We start from the raw sequence: 19,572 nt of genomic DNA, 5'->3' as shown, positions 1-19,572 counted from the left end.
GGCCATGTTGACAGCATCGTCCACAGACCTGTTGGCTCTGTAGGCGAACTGCAGGGGGTCCAGGACGGGGTCGGTGAGGGACTTCAGGTGGGACAGGACTAGCCGTTCAAAAGACTTCATGACTACAGAGGTCAGGGCGACGGGCCTGTAGTCATTGAGTCCTGTGATCCTGGGCTTCTTGGGGACAGGGATGATGGTGGAGGCCTTGAAGCAGGCTGGTACGTGGCATGTCTCCAGGGAGGTGTTAAAGATGTCAGTGAACACCGGAGACAGCTGGTCAGCACAATGCTTCAGGGAGTGAGGGGAGACGGAGTCCGGACCGGCTGCCTTACGGGGATTTAGTCTTCTAAAGAGCCGGTTAACGTCTCTCTCCAGAATAGAGAGCGTCGTTGCTGGTGGGGGAGGGGAAGGCGATATAGTTGAAGAGGCGTGAGCACCTGATGGGCTGGGGGAGGGAGGGGAGGGGGACTGCAGCAGGTTGGTGGAGCTGTGGGGGATGGGATCAGGACATTGTCTTCCAAATCTGCAGTAGAACTCATTGAGCTCGTCTGCCAGGCGGAGGTCATTCATGGAGTGGGGGGTTTTTGGCTTGTAGTTGGTGAGGTGTTTGAGGCCTCTCCAGACCGAAGCAGAGTCACTTGCTGAGAACTGTTGTTGGAGTTTCTCAGAGTACAGTCGTTTAGCATCTCTCACCGCCTTGCTAAACTTGTATTTTGCCTCTGTGTACAAGTCTTTGTCCCCACTCCTAAATGCCTGATCCTTCTGCAGGCGTAGTGTTCTGAGTTCCGCTGTGAACCAGGGTTTGTCATTGTTGTAACTCATCCTGGTGCATGATGGTACACAGCTGTCCTCACAGAAGCCGATGTAGGAAGTTACAGCCTCTGTGAACTCATCCAGACTGTCAGTAGCAGTCCTGAAAACATCCCAGTCTGTGCAGTCAAAGCACGCCCGAAGATCCTCCAGCGCCTCACTGGTCCACTTCTTGAATTCCCTCACCACAGGTTTGCAGAGCTTTAGTTTCTGCCTGTATGCAGGAATCAGATGGACCATGACGTGGTCAGAGTGTCCCAGTGCAGCACGAGGGACGGCGTGATAAGCCCTGCTTACTGTGGTGTAACAGTGATCCAGCGTGTTCTCCTCTCTGGTGGGGCATTTAATAAACTGTCTGTATTTAGGAAGTTCATGGCTGAGATTTCCTTTGTTAAAGTCCCCGAGGACAATAACTAAAGAGTCCGGGTTGGTCCGCTCCACACGCCGTATCTGGTCGGCGAGTGTCCGCTGTGCCTCGTGAACGTTGCCCGCCGGCGGCATGTAAACACCGACCAGGATGAATGAAGCGAACTCACGGGGGGAATAAAAGGGTTTGCAGTTGATGAAGAAAGTTTCCAGATCAGGAGAACAGTGTTGTAGGATCACCGTTACGTCGTTGCACCAGCTGTTGTTGAAGTAGAAGCAGATTCCTCCACCCTTCGTCTTGCCGGAGAGCTCCGTGTCGCGGTCCGCTCGGAGCAGCTGGAAGCCCGCCAGCTGGAGCGCGGAGTCCGGTATCGATCCGCAGAGCCACGTCTCCGTGAAGCACAAGACGGAGGATGTAGAGAAGTCTCTGTCTCTCCTCATCAGCAGCTGAATTTCGTCCAGTTTGTTGCACAGCGAGCGCACGTTGGAGAGAAAGATGCATGGCAGCGGAGTGCGAGAACCACGCCTGCGAAGTCTCACCAGCGAGCCGGCCCGTTTTCCTCTCGTCTCACCGCGTGACGAAAGGTGAGCGCACCTTTGACTAGAATGTCCAGTAATTCCACGGAAGAAAGCAGGAAAGTTGGAAGTAACTCCGCTGGAGTTGTTCCACGGATGTTCAAGAGCTCATCTCTGGTGAAAGAGCTCCGGGAATCGCAGCATCAAACGTAATTAACAACAAAAACAACAAAAAACGAAGCGCACCGAAGCGCACCGAAGCACCGTGGCGGCCATCAACGGCGCCATCTTAAAGTCAGTTCTCGCGGTGGCGTCTCTTAAAGCCAAAGGCCAAATGTACCAGTCAATTATTCAAACCTTTGTGAGCCCTTTGTTTGCATCCACCAGCTCCAATGCTCCCAGTGCTGTAATCAAGCAGAGACTCAAGCAGGAGACAGAGGAGCAGTGACAGGCAACGATCCAACACCCACCACGATGTAAACACAGAGGTATAAATAAGCCAACATGGGGAGGAGAGGGTTGTTACCTGGAACTATATCCTCCTGCTGGGATCAAGCAACGTTTTGTTTAAGTATGAAGACTCAAAATGATGAATGCACCAAATGTAAACCATAGTTTGGAGTTTTACTACCTCTTTTCTTAAGATGGTCTGATCGGTATTTAGTTGCCTGTATTATCAGGCCCATTTGTTATATTTGTGAGCAGTGTTGTGGGTGATGATGATTATGATGACAAAGATGAAGAATACTTAAACTTACAATTCAAATGTTAGTTGATTAATGTGTTTACAGTGTTTGCAATAACATGTTACATGTTGAAACAACTAGAGAAACTAACTGGAGAAGCAATGCTAAGCTGCAAAGTGGAGTTTAACACTCTTTATGACCTGTAACCAGCACTCATCTGGTCAAAATGTATCTCTCTCAGAAACACACAAACACACACAATTGACAAACTGGGAAGGAAAGAATAAACCCAGTGAGCACAAGACGTAATTTAAACGTTGAAATATGGTTGAAATCGGGTTGAAATGAGGTCTGAACGTCTAAGACCTCATTTCAACGTCTTTTCAACCGGCTAAAAATGGGATAAAACATCAACGTGCAAGAAAACATCAATTTGTTGACAAATGTGTCATAATGTAACGTAAGGTTGAAAGATAGACGATATTAACGTTAAGATTTTCATAATAATTAATGAACTGGTCGGCGAAATTTGGTCTACGCGAAGACGTAATTTCAACGTATTTAATATTTCACTTAAAACGTTATAAATATGAAACTACGGACTGCGTGCTGTTAATAAGATGCGTTTAAGGCATAATAATGCGGGCAGGTTCAAACATTACTTGTAAACACGTTACTCCGCTGACATCTGTAACGCGCATGCGCGAGTTCTTAGACGCCTGCAGAGCTCCGACCGGACGCAGCACGAGGCGAAGTTACGGCAGCAGAGCGACATGAACGGGCTGATAGAACCACGACTACCGGCTCCAATGCTCTGTAAGTACGCGAGTGTTTGAATGAAGCACACCTGGAACTATAACCGGGTGTTTTACTTGTGCTGCCCACCCGATACGGGAAAGACGGCCCTTTTTGTTAAGCTAGTTAGCGTTAGCGCAGGTAGTTTGCTAGTTAGCATGCTAGCTTGGAGCATGCTAGCGTGCAGCATGATGACCTGGACCAAAAGTAAACATCCCAGAAAATTTTTCGTGTGTTTGGTGTTACTAATGCGTTAGGTTGTTGCTGTACCCATAAATGGTATTGCATTTCACATTGAAAATACGTTTTTAAAGCAATGGGGGCTAAATACAGATTGCAAGGGTGAAGGGCTGAATTCAACAAGTTGTGCTCTGTAAACAAGAGGGACAACACATTGTAAGTTACTGCTGCTTAAAGCATGATACTGTGTAATATACCTGGAAATGTTACTCCAGAAATACCATAAGTTGCAGATGAATTGTTATCTTGTTGATAATGTAATAAGTAAACAATCTATAAATTAGGATTCTAACACACCTGCTGCTGTTATTATTACTAGTTTATTACTGTCATCATAAACCCAAATGACCAACTTTGCCTTTGTGCTTTCCCTCCTCACAGGTTTCTGTGGGTGGTGGTTGCATCTGATGGAGGTTACGTCTGATGATGGTTGTCCCTGCACTGGTCCTGCCTTACCCCTGGCTTAGTAATCCACAATATTAGAATCATTTCTGTCGTAGGAATTGGATGTACTGTACATCTTTAAATTGTTCATGCTCTACACACCTACTGCCTTGCTGTTTTCTCCTCAGGTTTCTCCTGGTTGAAGGTTTTTTACATTTTGGGGGTTTTAGGACAGGATGTTGCATGTTTACAGATTGCAAAGCTGAACAAAATAAAATGATTTGAATTGAATAAACACGTTGACCAGAGAAATCTGCAATTGAGGGCTGTTCTCTGCACTCTGACTCCCTTTACACAAAGAATCATCAAGTGAGGATGAAGGAGATGCAGCTGATTTCAGGTATACTATCCCAACTCAAGTGACTCACAGCCACATCTTGTTACAGAATCTAAAAATGAAGTTCAAATGATTCAGAAAAATGGTCTACAAACACAGAATTGTTGTTGTTGAACACAGAAATGTTGTTTCTGCACTTTTAAATCCATAGTTAATTTCCCTGAAATATATATTTTATTTTTGTATTTTTAATTAGGAAAAGTGTTATATGTGTAGTGTTATATTTATAATAAATGCAAATTAATAAAATAATGTGTTTGTCCTTGTTAAAGGCTGTTAACATGACAACTGTGACTAAGTATGTAACTTGTACGTTTCCAGCGAGCAATTTATCCGTTGAAACAACGTTTAAAAGACGTCTATGGCCCGACGTTGAAAAGACGTTGCAAATTGGTTCAAAAGTGAAAGTTGTTTCAACGTCTATTCATAGACGTTGAAAAGACGTTTACGTTTAGACCACATTTCAACCAGCGAGCATTTCAACGTTGAAAAGACGTTTAAAAGACGTCTATGGCCCGACGTTGAAAAGACGTTGCAAAATGGTTTAAAAGTGAAAGTTGTTTCAACGTCTATTCGTAGACGTTGAAAAGACGTCTATGTTTAGACCACATTTCAACGTGATTTTTTAATACGGTAATATTTCGTCTTCTCTTGTGTGCTATATCATTATTTTAGAGGTTTAAAAAGAAACTACGTCCACATTTGTAAGTTTACCACCGATATTATAAATCACGTTGAAAACGGGTCTATACGCGAACGTCTTTTCAACGTCTACGAATAGACGTTGAAACAACTTTCACTATTAAACCATTTTGCAACGTGTTTTCAACGTCGGGCATAGACGTCTTTTAAACGTTGTTTCAACGTTGAAATGCTCGCTGGTTGAAATGTGGTCTAAACGTAAACGTCTTTTCAGCGTCTATGAATAGACGTTGAAAAGACGTCTATGAATAGACGTTGAAACAACTTTCACTTTTGAACCAATTTGCAACCTCTTTTCAACGTCGGGCCATAGACGTCTTTTAAACGTTCTTTCAACGGATAAATTGCTCACTGGAAACTTACAAGTTACATACTTAGTCACAGTTGTCATGTTAACATCCCTTTACAAGGACAAACACATTATTTTATTGATTTGTATTTATTATAAATATAACACTATACATATAACAGCACTTTTGCTAATTAAAAACAATACAGAAATAAAATATATTTTTCAGGAAAATAAATTATGGAATTAAAAGTGCAGAAACAACATTTCTGTGTTCAACAATTCTGTGTTTGTAGACCATTTTTCTGAATCATTGGAACTTCATTATAGATTCTGTAACAAGATGTGCCTCACTTGAGTTGGGATAGTATACCTGAAATCAGCTGCATCTCCCTCATCCTCACTTGAGGATTCTTTGTGTAAAGGGAGTCAGAGTGCACAAAGCAGATTCCTCTGGTCAACGTGTTTATTCAATTCAAATCATTTTATTTTGTTCAGCTTTGCAATCTGTAAACATGCAACACCCTGTCCCCTAAACCCCAAAATGTAAAAAACCTTCAACCTGGAGAAACCTGAGGGGAAAACAGTAGGGAAGAAGGTGTGAACAACTTAAAAGATGTACAGTACATCCGATTCCTACAACATAAATGATTCTAATATTGTGGATTATTAAGCCAGGGGTAAGGCAGGACCAGTGCAGGGACAACCATCATCAGACGTAACCTCCATCAGATGCAACCACCACCCGCAGAAACCTGTGAGGAGGGAAAGCACAAAGGCAAAGTTGGTCATTTGGGTTTATGATGACAGTAATAAACTAATAATAATAACAGCAGCAGGTGCGTTAGAACACTCATTTATAGATGGTTTACTTATTACATTATAAACAAGATAACAATTCATCTGCAACTTATGGTATTTCTGGAGTAACATGTCCAGGTATATTACACAGTATCATGCTTTAAGCAGCAGTAACTTACAATGTTTCGGCCTCTTGTTTACAGAGCACAACTTGTTGAATTCAGCCCTTCACCCTTGCAATGCAACTTAGCCACCATTGCTTTAAAAACGTATTTTTTTCAATGTGAAATGCAATAATATTTATGGGTACAGCAACAATCTAACGCATTAGTAACACCAAACACGCACAAAAATGTCTGGAATGTTTACTTTTGGTCCAGGTCATCATGCTGCACGCTAGCATGCTCCAAGCTAGCATGCTAACTAGCAAACTACCTGCGCTAACGCTAACTAGCTTAACAAAAAGGGCCGTCTTTCCTGTATCGAGTCGGCAGCACAAGTAAAACACCCGGTTATAGTTCCATGTGTGCTTCATTCAAACACTCCCGTACTTACAGAGCATTGGAGCCGGTAGTCGTGGTTCTATCAGCCCGTTCATGTCGCTCTGCTGCCGTAACTTCGCTTCGTGCTGCGTCCGGTCGGAGCTCTGCAGGCGTCTAAGAACTCGCGCATGCGCGTTACAGATGTGAGCGGAGTCACGTGTTTACAGGTAATGTTTGAACCTGCCCGCATTATTATGTCTTAAACGCATCTTATTGACAGCACGCAGTCCGTAGTTTCATATTTATGACGTTTTAAGCGAAATAGTAAATACGTTGAAATTACGTCTTCGCGTAGACCAAATTTCGCCGACCAGTTCATTAATTATTCTGAAAATCTTAACGTTAATATCGTCTCTCTTTCAACCTTACGTTACAATATGACACATTTATCAACAAATTAACGTTTTCTGGCACGTTGATGTTTCATCCCATTTTTAGACGGTTGAAAAGACTTTTAAATGAGGTCTTAGACGTTCAGACCTCATTTCAACCCGATTTCAACCATATTTCAACGTTTAAATTACGTCTTGTGCTCACTGGGTATATGCAGAAAATCGTCATTCCTGCAAGCTGCCAACAAACCCTTTAAACATCGCCCACTGTAGGAGCCTCGCCAGCAGACTTTAAAAGCCGAACAGCTCATACCAACTATTCTATAGGGGAGGTAGGGTTTCGTTTGGTTTTACATTTACAGTGTAGTTTTCTGTAAAAAAAAACGCCGTATTGAGAACATTTTATTGCATATAGATGTATGAAACTAAATACTATTGTTTAGGTCCCTTTTAGTCATTTGTTCTTCTAGAGTCAAACCTATGTTTATTCTTGCACACCTACGTCTTAGACTTGGGATCGTCTGGTGTCAAAGTTGACTGGCAGGACTGTCATGTCTTTGTTGCCTGTGTTACTCCTCATATCTTGTGAATAGAATAGCAGGGTAGATGGAAAAATAACAGTTTTACGTACCGAAGATACTCATATAAACATTACCCACAACAGGTACGTCTACGTTTTTAAATACTGGTAAAGTCGGAGCGATTTCTATGCGAGGAATCTCGCTCGATTTGAAACCAAACCTAAATTAGCTCAACAGCTAGCTGTTTATTAGCTGCACTTGTGGCACTGCTGCTGAATTGCTTTTAACAATACAATTCAGATTATCTCCCGGAATATGAAACCTCTGTGATTCCAATGAGACACCAGCACACCCATACATCTACCTACTAGCAGCGTAACGCCATTTTGAAGCGGTTTGAAAATGAATAACGTGAACCGGTTTCCATTGGGGTTTAGCTCGCTGGTTAGCATTGCCGTGGAACAAGGTGCGAGTGTGACGTAAGAAGTGGATTCTGCTGTGAATAATATACACTGTTCGTACGCTCTACGTGACGCTGTTTAACTTTGTTTTGTTGTGTTATCTCCGTCGTCATTCTTTTGTTTGGTCTTGTTTATCTCGTGGTTTGTCTTTTGTTGCTACCGCCACCCTTTATGTGAAATGCCCCGGCACATGCATTCAGATTCATACACTGCCAGACCCTCAATATGCTAAACCAACGTGTACATCCCCCAGCTATGTTTCCTCAATTTGCCTATTGATTTATTTGATAAAGTCAAACCACCCAAAAGATGGAAGACAAGCTGAATGGATTCCCTGTTGTCTCCCCGGAGTATCTTCAACAGTGGTGAGTCTTCCTCCGCCACAAGGTGGTCCACTCAACTACATCTGCAGACCTCTGAATGGCAAAGTGGGATGAAAATGAAAGGAAACATGTGTGCCCCTTTTTGAGTTTTGTTTTACCATTTGTGTTTGGGTCGTTGCGTTAATGATGATTTTCAATGCTGTGTGTATTGCTTGGTTGTAACCTGGAGTTTTACTTTATTCTAAAAGAGGCAAAGTAAAGGGAAGCGTCTGTTCAGTGGAATATTTTCGCTCAATAGGATTTAACATTTCTTACAGTGTCCTTATTTCCATAACCTTCGTTGACCGGTAGCTTTCATACAGTGTAGGTTCTCCATCTGGTGTGAAACAGACACACCTCTCCAGGGGGATTTATTGTTATCTGTTTTTAAATCATCAACATGCAACACACATATTTTCAAAAGTGATGCTCATACTTCATCCTCGCTAAAATGAAGACAGGCAGTCGTTTTTAAGAATATAGCAAGTTGTAAATCATCTTATTTGATAAAATAACAAATCAAACAATACTCTCTAAATTGTCTCCATCTGATTCCAACTGAATCAAACCAGCCACACAATCTAAAATTAAATGGCAATGACAATGTGGACCTAACAATAAAGTTAACATAAAGGAATTTCCTTCATGAGGATTAATCAACTCTTGATAATTGATAAAATCAGAATCCAGTTTATTCAGCAGGTGTTCACATACAAGGAATGTGCATGATGCATAACTATTACAACTACTTAAATATTGCTAGTGTAGCGGTTGTAGTCTCTCTTGCGTTGTGTTACCAGGACACGGACCACATTCGACTCCAATCAGCCGTTTATTTTGCGACATTGGACACCCTGGCGAATATACAGAGGTTAGCGTCTTCATAAAGTACCTCGTGGCATCATAACTGTTAAACAAAATAAAACACATGAGCTGGTTGAATTAGCATTGCAAAGGGGACTTTCTACAGCCAACTTAGTTGCAGCAGACTAACTTTAGCTACAGGGTGTCACACCCACGTCCGCAGGGACCCACTACGCAGAGGTCTTCAACAAATTTTTGGTTGATAAGACAATTTTTTAAAACAATTTTTTTCCCCACAAATGTAAATGTCTTCAGAATCAGAATTTTATTTATGGTCTTTACATACACATTAACATGAATCCAACATATTGAAGCGAACGGATAAATTGATGGAGAAGACATTATCTGTCAGTCCGCAACAGACACATTCAGCTTCCCTCAGCGGCTCTCAAGCTGGGCACCGGTTCACTCACAGCTCCTTTCATGCGAATACGACAGCGCAGGCACCAGCCAATCAGATCGTGTTTATGCTCACGTCTAAAGAGCGTGAAGCTCAAAAATAAAAGATGGCGGACCAAACTCCGTAGAATAGGGGGTCCCTGCTCCACCTCGCCATCAGTTTGGGGGACCTTGGCTTGAAAAACGTTGAAGACCCCTGCACTAGAGGGCACCCACGTGACACCCTGTCATTATTTGTAGCGATGGCAAGTGGAGTCAAACACCCGTTACACTAGCATGAAAGATGCTAGATATTGTTAGCGTATGTGCTAAAGTTCAATGCACGCCTTATCATAAATGAAAACTGCCATCCGTTATATTTAAGAATCTATCAAACCAAATGATGCATCATCACTGTGTAACAAAGCAAGACAGCACACAGTGCTCAAATTGTGTGGTTACACAGCCCACTGGTCTAACTCTGCTTGAGTCCTGCAGCCCATCCCGCTGCAACTTCACACGTTGTATTAATACCTCCCCTGTTTGTTTAAAAATCATTCTTTCTCACAGGGTTCAGTCTGCACAGCAGTTTCATGCTCTCCAGGCCCAATATTCAGGCTTCAACCATCCGTCTCACTACCCAGAGGGGCAGACAGGAGAGGCAGCCATGGCACACTTGTCTTATCTAGAACCCATGATGGATCAGCAGGAACCGGAGAACCTGGCTAAACGTACTATGATCGCCTTTGAACTCCCTCACTGTTTATAGGCTGGTTCTGGGCTCAGATCCCAGGATTCTTAATTAAGCATAAAGTGTTGACAAAAGTTTAGTAATACTGCATGACAGTGTCATGCCAATGGTTCTGTTAATAAGCTTTTTTAAATATCTTTGACTGGTATTGTGGTTTGCATGGAGGTTTGATTTGATTTGTAGAGGGTGCGCAACAATCAACCAGGAAATGGCTAAGATTCAGGCAGTTCATCCGTCTGACGTCACCTCTCTGAACTTTTCTTGCAGCCCCGGCCAAAAAAAGAGGCAGACCAGCTCAACTCAAGGAACCCAAAGCACCGAAACCGCCAAAACCTCCAAAAGTTCCTAAAGCACCAAAAACTCAGAAAGTTCCCACGACGCCAAAGGACACAAATGCCCCGAAAGCCAAACCCGGTCCTAAGCCCAAGAAGGCCGCCGGCGCTCAGGGAGACGGCAAGCTAGAGAAGATCGACGAGAGCTTCAAGAAGGTGAAGAGGAAAATCGACCGCTTCAAGGGAATGTCGGAGGAGGAAGTCATGACAAAAACTCTACCGGACCTGCTGGAGTACAATCTCGACTACGTCATCGTAAGCTTCCCTGTTCAGCTGTTTGAGTGGAGCCAAATGATTTGTGTTTTTGAACGCTTTAAAAAAACGTGCGCCGCTTTATTCACCAGATTGGTATCAACCCAGGATTGATGGCAGCTTTCATTGGACGGTGGTTTCCAGGTCCTGGAAATCATTTCTGTAAGTTGTCTGATGAGAATTACATTACATTACATGTCATTTAGCTGACGCTTTTATCCAAAGCGACTTACAATAAGTGCATTCAACCATAGGGTACAAACTCAGAAGAACAAGAAACAAGAAAGTGCAATTTCCTCAAATAAGCCAATTTACAATTTGCTATAGATAAGAGCCGTTATAAGTACAATTTAAGTGGTAGTGTTTTAGTGGAGGTAGAGTCTGAAGAGGTGTGTCTTTAGTCTGAAGATGTGAAGGCTCTCTGTGGTCCTGATGTCTTCAGAGAGCTCGTTCCACCATTTAGGAGCAGGACAGCAAAGAGTGTTGATCTAGTCGAGTGTTTTGCTCCCAGTGAGGAGGAACAAGCAGTTTTGCAGATGCAGAGCGGAGAGTGCAGGTCGGGATGTAGGGTTTGACCATGTCCTGGATGTAAGCTGGACCCCATCCATTCACAGCATGGTAGGTGAGCACCAATGGTTAGAACTGGATGAGCCACCGGTAGCCAGTGAAGAGAGCGGAGGAGTGAAGTAGTGTGGGAGAATTTCGGAAGATTAAAGACCAGTCGAGCTGCTTCATTCTGGATGAGCTGCAGAGGTCGAATGTAGGTAGCAGGGAGACCTGGCAGGAGGGAGTTGCAGTAGTCCAGGCGTGAGATGACAAGAGCCTGAATCAGTACCCGGGCAGCCTTCTGAGTGAGAAGAGGACGTATTCTCCTGATGTTGTAGAGCGTGTATCTACAGGATCGTGTTGTCGCAGTGATGTTGAGAGTCAGGGAGAGTCGGCTGTCGAGTGTCACGCCGAGGTTCCTAACGGCTAGAGTGGACGTTAACACAGAGTTGCCAAAGTTGACAGTCAAGTCCTGGGTCGGAGAGTCTTTTCCTGGAAAGAGAAGTAGTTCAGTCTTGTCGAGGTTGATTTCTAGATGGTGGGCGGACATCCACTGAGAGATGTCAGTCAGACAGACAGATATGGGAGGGAAGGAGAGAAATAGTTGGGTGTCATCGGCATGGCTGTGGTAGGAGAAGCCATGCGAGCAAATGACAGCGCCGAGAGAGTTGGTGTAGAGCGAGAAGAGAAGGGGACCCAGGACGGAACCCTGATGAACTCCCGTAGTAAGAGGACAAGGTTCCGACACAGATCCTCGCCAGGTTACCCGGTAGGTGCGGCTGTCGAGGTAGGACGAGAGAAGGGAGAGAGCAGAGCCTGAGACACCAAGTTCCTGAAGGGAGGAAATAAGGATCTGGTGGTTGACTGTGTCGAATGCAGCAGAGAGGTCCAGAAGGATGAGGACAGAGGAGAGAGAGGCGGCTCTAGCATGTGGAGTTGCTCTGAGACAGCAAGGAGAGCAGTCTCTGTGGAATGGCCTGCCTTGAAGCCTGACTGGTGGGTGTCAAGGAGGTTGTTATGGTGGAGATAGGAGGAGAGTTGGTTAAAGATCGCACGTTCAAGGGTTTTGGACAGAAAGGGAAGAAGCTATTTTCTTGGTAAAGTAGTGGACACAGTCACCCGGAAGAAGGGTGGAGAGGCGAGGAGGGGGTTCGAGGCGGTTGGAGAAGATCGAAAAGAGTTTTTTGGGATTAGAAAATTAAGATTCCATTCTGGATTGGTAGAAAGAGCTTTTGGCAGCAGAGATAGAAGCAGAAAGAGAGGAGAGAAGAGATTGAAATTCAAGCAGGTCGTCAGGTCGTTTATATTTACGCCATCTTCTTTCCGGTGCTCCCATGGTGGCCCTCATGGCACCGGTTGAGACCGACACGGAGCCGGAAAGGATTTGCCAGTCCGTCGGGTCGTAAGAGGACAGAGAGAGTCTAGAGAGGAGGAAAGAGTTGAGAGAAGAGTCTCAGCAGCAGCGTTCGGATGCAAGAGTGAGAAGGAGTCAGTAGGAGGGAGAGCAGATAGAACAGAGGATGCCAGAGAGGAGGGAGAGAGGGAGCGAATGTTGCGACGAACAGGTACAGGGTCAGTCAATGGGGCAGGGTCGTTAGTTATAGAGAGTGGGAGAGAGTAAGAGATGAAGAAGTGGTCAGACACATGAAGTGGAGTTACAGAGAGTTTAGTGGTAGAGCAGTTTCTAGTAAAGATGTAGTCAAGGTGATTGCCGGCTTTGTGAGTAGGAGGAGAGGGACAGAGCGAAAGAAGAAAGTAGGAGTAAGAGGTCAGATGACTTCTCTGTCTCCATGTTGAAGTCACTCAGGAGGATGAGCGGGGGGGCATTTTCAGGGAAGTTGGACAGGAGAATGTCCAGTTCTTCCAAGAAATGACCCAAGGACATACGGTAAAGGACAACAATGGTTAATTGCACCAGGTGAGTAACTGTTACAGCATGGAATTCGAAAGACAGTGGGGTGGATGGTAGAAGAGGGTAAAGAGAAAAGCTCCATTTGGGTGAAATGAGTAGACCTGTGCCACCACCCCTACCAGTGGGCCTGGGAGTGTGGCTGAAGGAGAAGGCGGAGGAGAGAGCGGCTGGGGTGGATGTGTTCTCAGGTGTGATCCAGGTCTCGGTAAGAGCGAGGAAGTCAAGCGACTGCTGGATAGCGAAGCCGGAGATGAAGTCTGCCTTGCGAGTAGCTGACTGGCAGTTCCAGAGGCCTCCTGTGATGAGATGCTGGACGTGTGTGGAGCGGGTGGGATAGGTGAGAGAGGAAAGGTTACCATAGAGAGAAGATCTAGCATGAGGCCTGTAGTATCTGCGGGAAGAGGTTCGGACAGGTACGGGTAAAGGGGTCAAACACATAATTAAAACTAGAAGAAGGCGCCGCATTCAGCCGCCTCGAAGACTCCACGAAAGACTCCCTAGTCTTTGTCCTGCTCGTCTTCGTGCTGCGAGGATAAGAAAACGCTGAAGCTAACGCTTCACTCTATTTCTAGTTAAATACTCCCTCGTTAGTGGAAGTCGGCTACGGCTGCGCTGACCACTCCCCCGTCGTTAAGGAGACAAAAGGTTGATTGGCCTCGACAGAAACTCCTCAAAATGCAAGACACCAATTGCCTGACACCCTAATCAGTGAACAATCACCATGTAGCGTTTTGACAAAATGGGATCTTCTTATTTGTAAGTCTTATTTGATTCAGAAGTGAAGGCAAAACAGACTTAGATCAGGTCAAACCTAGCAGAGTTAGGAAGGCACACTGGCAGTTAATAGTACAGTCTAGAGCAGTGTTTTTCAACCTTTTTTGCGTCAAGACACACTTCAGACACAGAAAAAATCTCACGGCACACCAACAACCGGAAATGATATGAAAATCAAACCAAACATAGTTTCAGCATGAGCATAATATACTCTAAGAAATCAGGGATACGCGTTGTTCTATTTGTTGTGTTTTATTAAACGTGACATCATCATAATGCCAAGATGGCAGGCTTTATGCCCATCTCTTAATCTCACTTTTTTAAATGGTCGCCTCAGCAAATCTGCCTATTAATTACGTTGCGTACCGCCACCCACAGGCAGAGGGGAGTATTGAGCCTTCATACCACCAACAGCGGGACGACACAAACACACAAGTTGGCTCTTTTTTTTTTCACCAATGAAGTGACAGTATGTAAAAAATGATTTTTTTTCACGGCACACCTGACAGCCTCTCGCAGCACACTGGTTGAAAAACACTGGTCTAGAGCACCAACTGGGACTAAAAAAGTGAAAGAGTTTAAGCAAACTACGAGCCAAGTTAACCTCAAACAGAGAGAACTGGAAGTAAAACGGCAAGAACTAAAGCAAACAGCAATCAAAGTAACTTAAGACACTAGAATCAACAACAAAGTTAGCAGACTAGCTTGGTTTAAAGAAAAAGAAACTTAGTCCGATTTCAGGTCGCCTGGATGTTTGATGGCCTTGGAGAAGAGATGCACGCTGGCAAAATCAGGCCTGAGAAGGGGAATTTAACCTCTAGTCGGCTGCGCTGACCACTCCACCGTCGTTTAGGAGACAAAAGGTCGATTGGCCTTGACAAAAACTCCTCAAAATGCAAGACACCAATTGCCTGAATGATTTTGATTGTTACGTGAGTGGTTCTATTTTTCGAGGCCCCGTTTGACTTCTGCACCTTAAAAATTAAGATTGAAAACATGATGGCCGGAATATTTTTGTTCTTTCCTCCCCCTACGTTCTAAATTAAGCTGGATGTGCTGTACCATTAACTATACATCTGCTTGTGTTGACCATAGAGAGAAATGACGAGGTGACTTTGCATTTCAGGGAAGTGCCTCTTTCTGTCCGGGTTCACAGAGGAGCTACTGAACCACATGCACGACACCACACTGCCTGGCAAGTACAAAATGGGCTTCACCAACATGGTGGCCAGAGCGACGCCAGGGAGTAAAGATCTCTCAAGGTAATGTTTGAAGATCTATATGTAGCGCCAGGAGGGGGCATCTTTATCTTAAATCAGCTGAGATTCCTGTTTGCACAAATTAGACTTTTGTTCTGATGCCATTTTTCTTTTGTTTCCATCTCAACAGTAAAGAGTTGCGTGAAGGAGGCAAAATCCTTGTAGAGAAGCTGAAGACGTTCAAGCCTCTTATTGCTGTTTTTAATGGAAAATGTAAGCACTCTACGACAGAGCCACAGTTGCAGTGAAATGATTCGTGAATGTTAACTGAAGTCACATTTTCTGTTCTTCTCTCATCCCCCAAAGGCATTTATGAAATGTTCTGCAGAGAGATGTTTGGTAAGAAACCAAAGAAACTTAATTTTGGTTTGCAGCCGCACAAGATCCCCGACTGTGAGGTGGTGAGTCCCTCACTGCTTCATTATTCTCAAATATCCGTGACAGTCTCATAATGAGGTTTCTAATAAAAAGCAATATTAAAGGGGCCAAATTATGAAAATTCCACTTTTTTAGTGCTTCTATACGTTAATTTGGGTATCTGGCATGTCTCCCAACACAAAAACACTGGAAAAAAACATCTCACACGGCTTGTTGTGGTGTGGTATTGTGTTGTGGTGTCAGAAACGATATGCTTGAGTGCGTCCAATAGGATCACCACCAACGACTAAGTAGATTTTGAAGCACGCCCATGTAGGGAGTCTGCCTCCATGGCCTTGGACCGCCCCCCACCACCACTCGACCCAGGGGGGAGGGGGGAGAGGAGAGGGGGGAGCTGGCTCATTAGCATTTAAAGGAACAAGCACTCAAAACAGGTCAATCTGTGGGGAGGTGTTTTTGACAGGGTAAAAAGGGTGCTGTTTGAAATGATTCTTGTGGTATTTTGACCAAAATATGTTACAAACATTTAATTGAGACCCCAAGGAACCATATCAACTTGTGAAAAAATGGGCATACGATGGGTCCTTTAAAAACAGTTATATGCACCTTAAATATTCATAATTGAATTGAACCTTCTAGAAACTCCACAGCCTTTCGTAGAAGTATTGACGCGACCCCCCCTCCCCCACACAGGCTCTGTACCTGATGCCTTCATCCAGCGCTCGCTGTGCTCAGTTCCCTCGAGCTCAGGACAAAGTCCACTTCTACATCAAACTGAGGGAGCTCCGAGACCAGCTGAAGGGCGTCCAGAAACCGACTGAGGTCGAAGAGGTTGATTACTCCTTTGACCTGTTGTTGGCTAAAGGTAAGCACAGTTACGGATGAAAGTGACAATAAACCTGCCATGTAACCATTTAGAAATAAGTAGTTACATGCTTATAGGCAGTGACATCATTGCCCCAGATCTGGTGCCAGCACCCTAATGTCATAATCCCATTAAGTGACGTTTGGCATTCACTCTTTTCCTTCTTTCTTTGTTTTTTTTGTTCACGTGAATAGAGGACGCCAAGAGGATGGCCATAAAGGAGGAGCATTACGATCCTGGGTACGAAGATGCCTTAGGTGGAGTGTATGCGGAGAGAGGAGCCGAAGGGGCCGGAGGGGCCGAAGGGGCCGGGGCTCCAAGCCAGACCAACGGCCACTGCACGTTCTCGAGTGCAGACAACACGGGTAACGCAGTTGAGTGTGTTCCGCTCTGCACGTTTTATTAAATTTATTTTAACAACCGGATTACAGGCGGCTTTCTGCAGTGAGCTTGTTTCTTAAACAGCATAACAAAATGAATCCGGACAGAGAAACCTGACTTCCCCATTAAAGTTAAGTCGGAGGGGAGAAATCCATTTACCGAGCTGCTGCATGTGTAAAAATGTGGATTAAATCCCAATGAGCCTTATTTGCCATGTATGCTTTTTACCACTCCATAACAAAACACAGTACATGCAATGACAAGGAATAGACAAATTAAAGGAAGAAAAGGGAATATATCTAAGAATAAAAACCACTGAGTGGCAGTCAGTAAGTTGTTTCTGACTTCTCCTTCAGAAGGCGCTCAGGAGGCGACCACGTCACAAATACCAGAGGGCCAGCTGCCAGACGGACAGTGGATGACTCAGTCCTTCGCAGATCAGATTCCAGACATCAGCGGGACACCAAAGGAGGCCAGCGCATAAACACAGGACTACTTTTGTCTGGTTTTCAATCTTTTGCCTTTTTTTTTCTCTCTTCTGTTTTTTTTCTTAGTCTTCGAGTGGAACATACACACACATAGATGGACTTTTCTGGTAGAACTTTTGCAGATTATTCTGTGTATTTAATTTTTTTAAATGTTGTTTTTGGTCCTGCTCTAATGTATGATCATCTTCAAGGCAGTCTCTTTTTTATATACGTGAAATCAGGGACAATGATGCTCGACTGTCTTGAAGAAGGTCATGTATTTATACGTTTGTTTAGCCTTTGTACTGTACTGCGCTGCACTGTAGGAATGTAGGAATTTTAGAATTACATTTTGTATGATTATCAAAATGTCACTCACAAGGAATTTTATGAAACGTGTCCATTGAAAATGTCTTGATGATGCCTTTTTTATATTATTGGACTGCTCTTCGGTCATTTCATTGTAAACATGTGAAGATAGCTGAGGTGTTTTGAATTTACCTCCCACAAAGGTTGAGCACACAACACATTTTGTTACTCTCATAATTTTCATATGACAAATTCATCTATTGCGGGGTTTTGTATGATCCCTTCAGCTGACATAGTCCTATGGAAAATGTTTCTATAACAACAAGATTGTGAACTAGGTAAACTACAGCGGGGTTAAATCGCACACAATGTTGTGTTAGTTGAACCTTGTTGACTCATAAAACCAAAATAGTAGTAGATTGTTCTCGATACAAACTTCTGTGGGATTTTCTTCTCTTCAACTCAAAACAAGTTGGAATGATATCATGAACTGCGTTCAATGTGTGTTTGTTAACCTTTGATTTAGATCAGGATCAATTACTCTTTTTAAAGTGTGATAGTTGAGAAGTCCAGCTTTTGGTCCTCATGTCATGTGATTGTTGGGTTACGCGATATTATTCCATTCCATTCATAAAAGGGTTTAGCCTGCGGTGGTTTCTGGTTGACCTTCCCGTTTACGTCGGCGGGTTAAAGTCTCTGAACCCGCTGTATTCAGATTAGGGGAGTTGGATATGGGGGAGAATGAGTCCAGGTCGTTGCTGTTAGGGTTAGGGCCTTCACCCTCCCAATGAAGGCTGCTGTTGGAATTGGGGATGTTCGTTGAGGCCGCCGGTTTGATTTGTTCGTCGTCTCCTGTCCGGGCTGTGAGGTCGGAGGTCGAGGAGCTGCTGCAGCGCTGCTCTCCAAATGCCCTGGAGAACGTAGGCAAAGCGAGTTCACACATTTGTTCAGAGTGCTTCACGTAAAACCATTCGAAGCATGGGAAAGAAAAGGTTTCGCAAATGTGACTTTGCCTCCTTCTGGTGGCACGTTTTGGCGAGTGACTCAGGAATCAACATTTATTGCCAAAATATGTAAAACATACAAGGAATTTGTCTTGCCGGTTGGTGCGTGACAGTAGACAGCAGTGCACAAGTAATAACATAAAGTAAAATTAAATGCTAATGCAATGGGTTAGTAGAATAAGGCTATGGGTTAGTATAAAACAAGGGAATAAAGTTAAAGTTAAGTGATCAGATCAACTCAACGGGCAGCAAGAGGAGGCTGAGAAGACACATTAGCAGCCTCACTGGGAGGAAGTCAGTGACCTGAGACCACTGAGTGTCTCCACTGTGAGGGTCCCTGCACGCCTCCCACAGCACACACACATACATACATAAACTTGTGGTACAGTTCATGTCTGGGCTTTTACAGTAGATTCACTACAGGTTAGTTAAAAGTTATTTTTATTTTTGTTTTAATGATAAAATTCCTCCTCATCCAAAATAAAGAATAATGCTGAAGTTCAATAATACATCTTTTCTGTTTCATCTATTAGGTATTGAATTTTTTTTTGTATTCATTATTCTAGATTACAATTTTATTTTAAAGCTGATGCGAGGGACCTTTGTTTTGTGTTGATTTTGGAAGTGATCTTCAAAGAGGATGTTGGGCTCAGTGTGTAAACATACTGTAGATTTGTGAGCCTTTAAAACGTTCCTTCTACAGTTGGCTTTATGCCTCAATGAGTGAATATAACAAAGCATACATTGTTTAAGTCTTCATCTTATAACTAGTACACCTTAATTACAACACATCATTAATAATCACCGTTCATCACACTTCATCATAAGATCTAAGACAGCTCATGTGGTTCAATTCTCAAGACATTTGCCTCAGTCGGCTGCCTTACATTAAGTTG

General features: G+C 43.8%; 1 protein-coding gene and 2 long non-coding RNA genes across 11 annotated transcripts; 2 read left to right on the top strand and 1 right to left on the bottom strand.

Moving 5' to 3' along the window:
• The first annotated feature begins 3,070 nt into the window (after window positions 1–3,070).
• LOC144390967 (uncharacterized) lies at window positions 3,071–4,109 on the top strand. Its single transcript, XR_013454814.1, has 2 exons — window positions 3,071–3,194; window positions 3,795–4,109. It is a non-coding gene; the product is annotated as an uncharacterized LOC144390967 (long non-coding RNA).
• Window positions 4,110–5,319: 1,210 nt separating this feature from the next.
• LOC144390964 (uncharacterized) lies at window positions 5,320–7,126 on the bottom strand. Its single transcript, XR_013454812.1, has 3 exons — window positions 7,066–7,126; window positions 6,542–6,632; window positions 5,320–5,940 (listed from the first exon to the last, which is right to left on the bottom strand). It is a non-coding gene; the product is annotated as an uncharacterized LOC144390964 (long non-coding RNA).
• LOC120812634 (G/T mismatch-specific thymine DNA glycosylase-like) lies at window positions 6,653–19,180 on the top strand. Of its 9 annotated transcripts, none has more exons than XM_078097460.1 (11): window positions 6,653–6,695; window positions 8,136–8,207; window positions 10,017–10,177; window positions 10,465–10,784; window positions 10,874–10,943; window positions 15,140–15,275; window positions 15,403–15,485; window positions 15,579–15,673; window positions 16,344–16,515; window positions 16,710–16,880; window positions 17,253–19,180. In XM_078097460.1, exons 2-11 carry the CDS (start codon window positions 8,152–8,154, stop codon window positions 17,378–17,380), a joined length of 1,392 nt encoding a protein of 463 aa, XP_077953586.1. In that variant the 5' UTR covers window positions 6,653–6,695; window positions 8,136–8,151; the 3' UTR covers window positions 17,381–19,180. The 9 variants fall into 9 exon arrangements, with proteins under 9 accessions (XP_077953586.1, XP_040024699.2, XP_040024702.1 ...); XM_040168765.2 differs by lacking the exon at window positions 6,653–6,695 and adding an exon at window positions 7,374–7,524 and having other exon boundaries at window positions 17,256–19,180; XM_040168768.2 differs by lacking the exon at window positions 6,653–6,695 and adding an exon at window positions 7,374–7,524.
• The last annotated feature ends 392 nt before the right edge of the window (window positions 19,181–19,572 follow it).

The sequence above is a fragment of the Gasterosteus aculeatus genome, chromosome Y, assembly GCF_964276395.1.
Source record: "Gasterosteus aculeatus chromosome Y, fGasAcu3.hap1.1, whole genome shotgun sequence".
Lineage (NCBI taxonomy): Eukaryota > Metazoa > Chordata > Actinopteri > Perciformes > Gasterosteidae > Gasterosteus > Gasterosteus aculeatus.
Note: the sequence above shows the minus strand (reverse complement) of the source record. Positions and strands in the feature narration are given on the sequence as shown.

Excerpts from the sequence above, each read along its gene's own strand:
- LOC120812634 (XM_078097460.1), top strand. The coding sequence starts at position 8,152 with ATGGAAGACAAGCTGAATGGATTCCCTGTTGTCTCCCCGGAGTATCTT. Across the intron at positions 10,178-10,464 it reads ACCGGAGAACCTGGCTAAAC|CCCCGGCCAAAAAAAGAGGC; the intron begins GTACTATGATCG and ends CTTTTCTTGCAG. Across the intron at positions 15,674-16,343 it reads AGATCCCCGACTGTGAGGTG|GCTCTGTACCTGATGCCTTC; the intron begins GTGAGTCCCTCA and ends TCCCCCACACAG.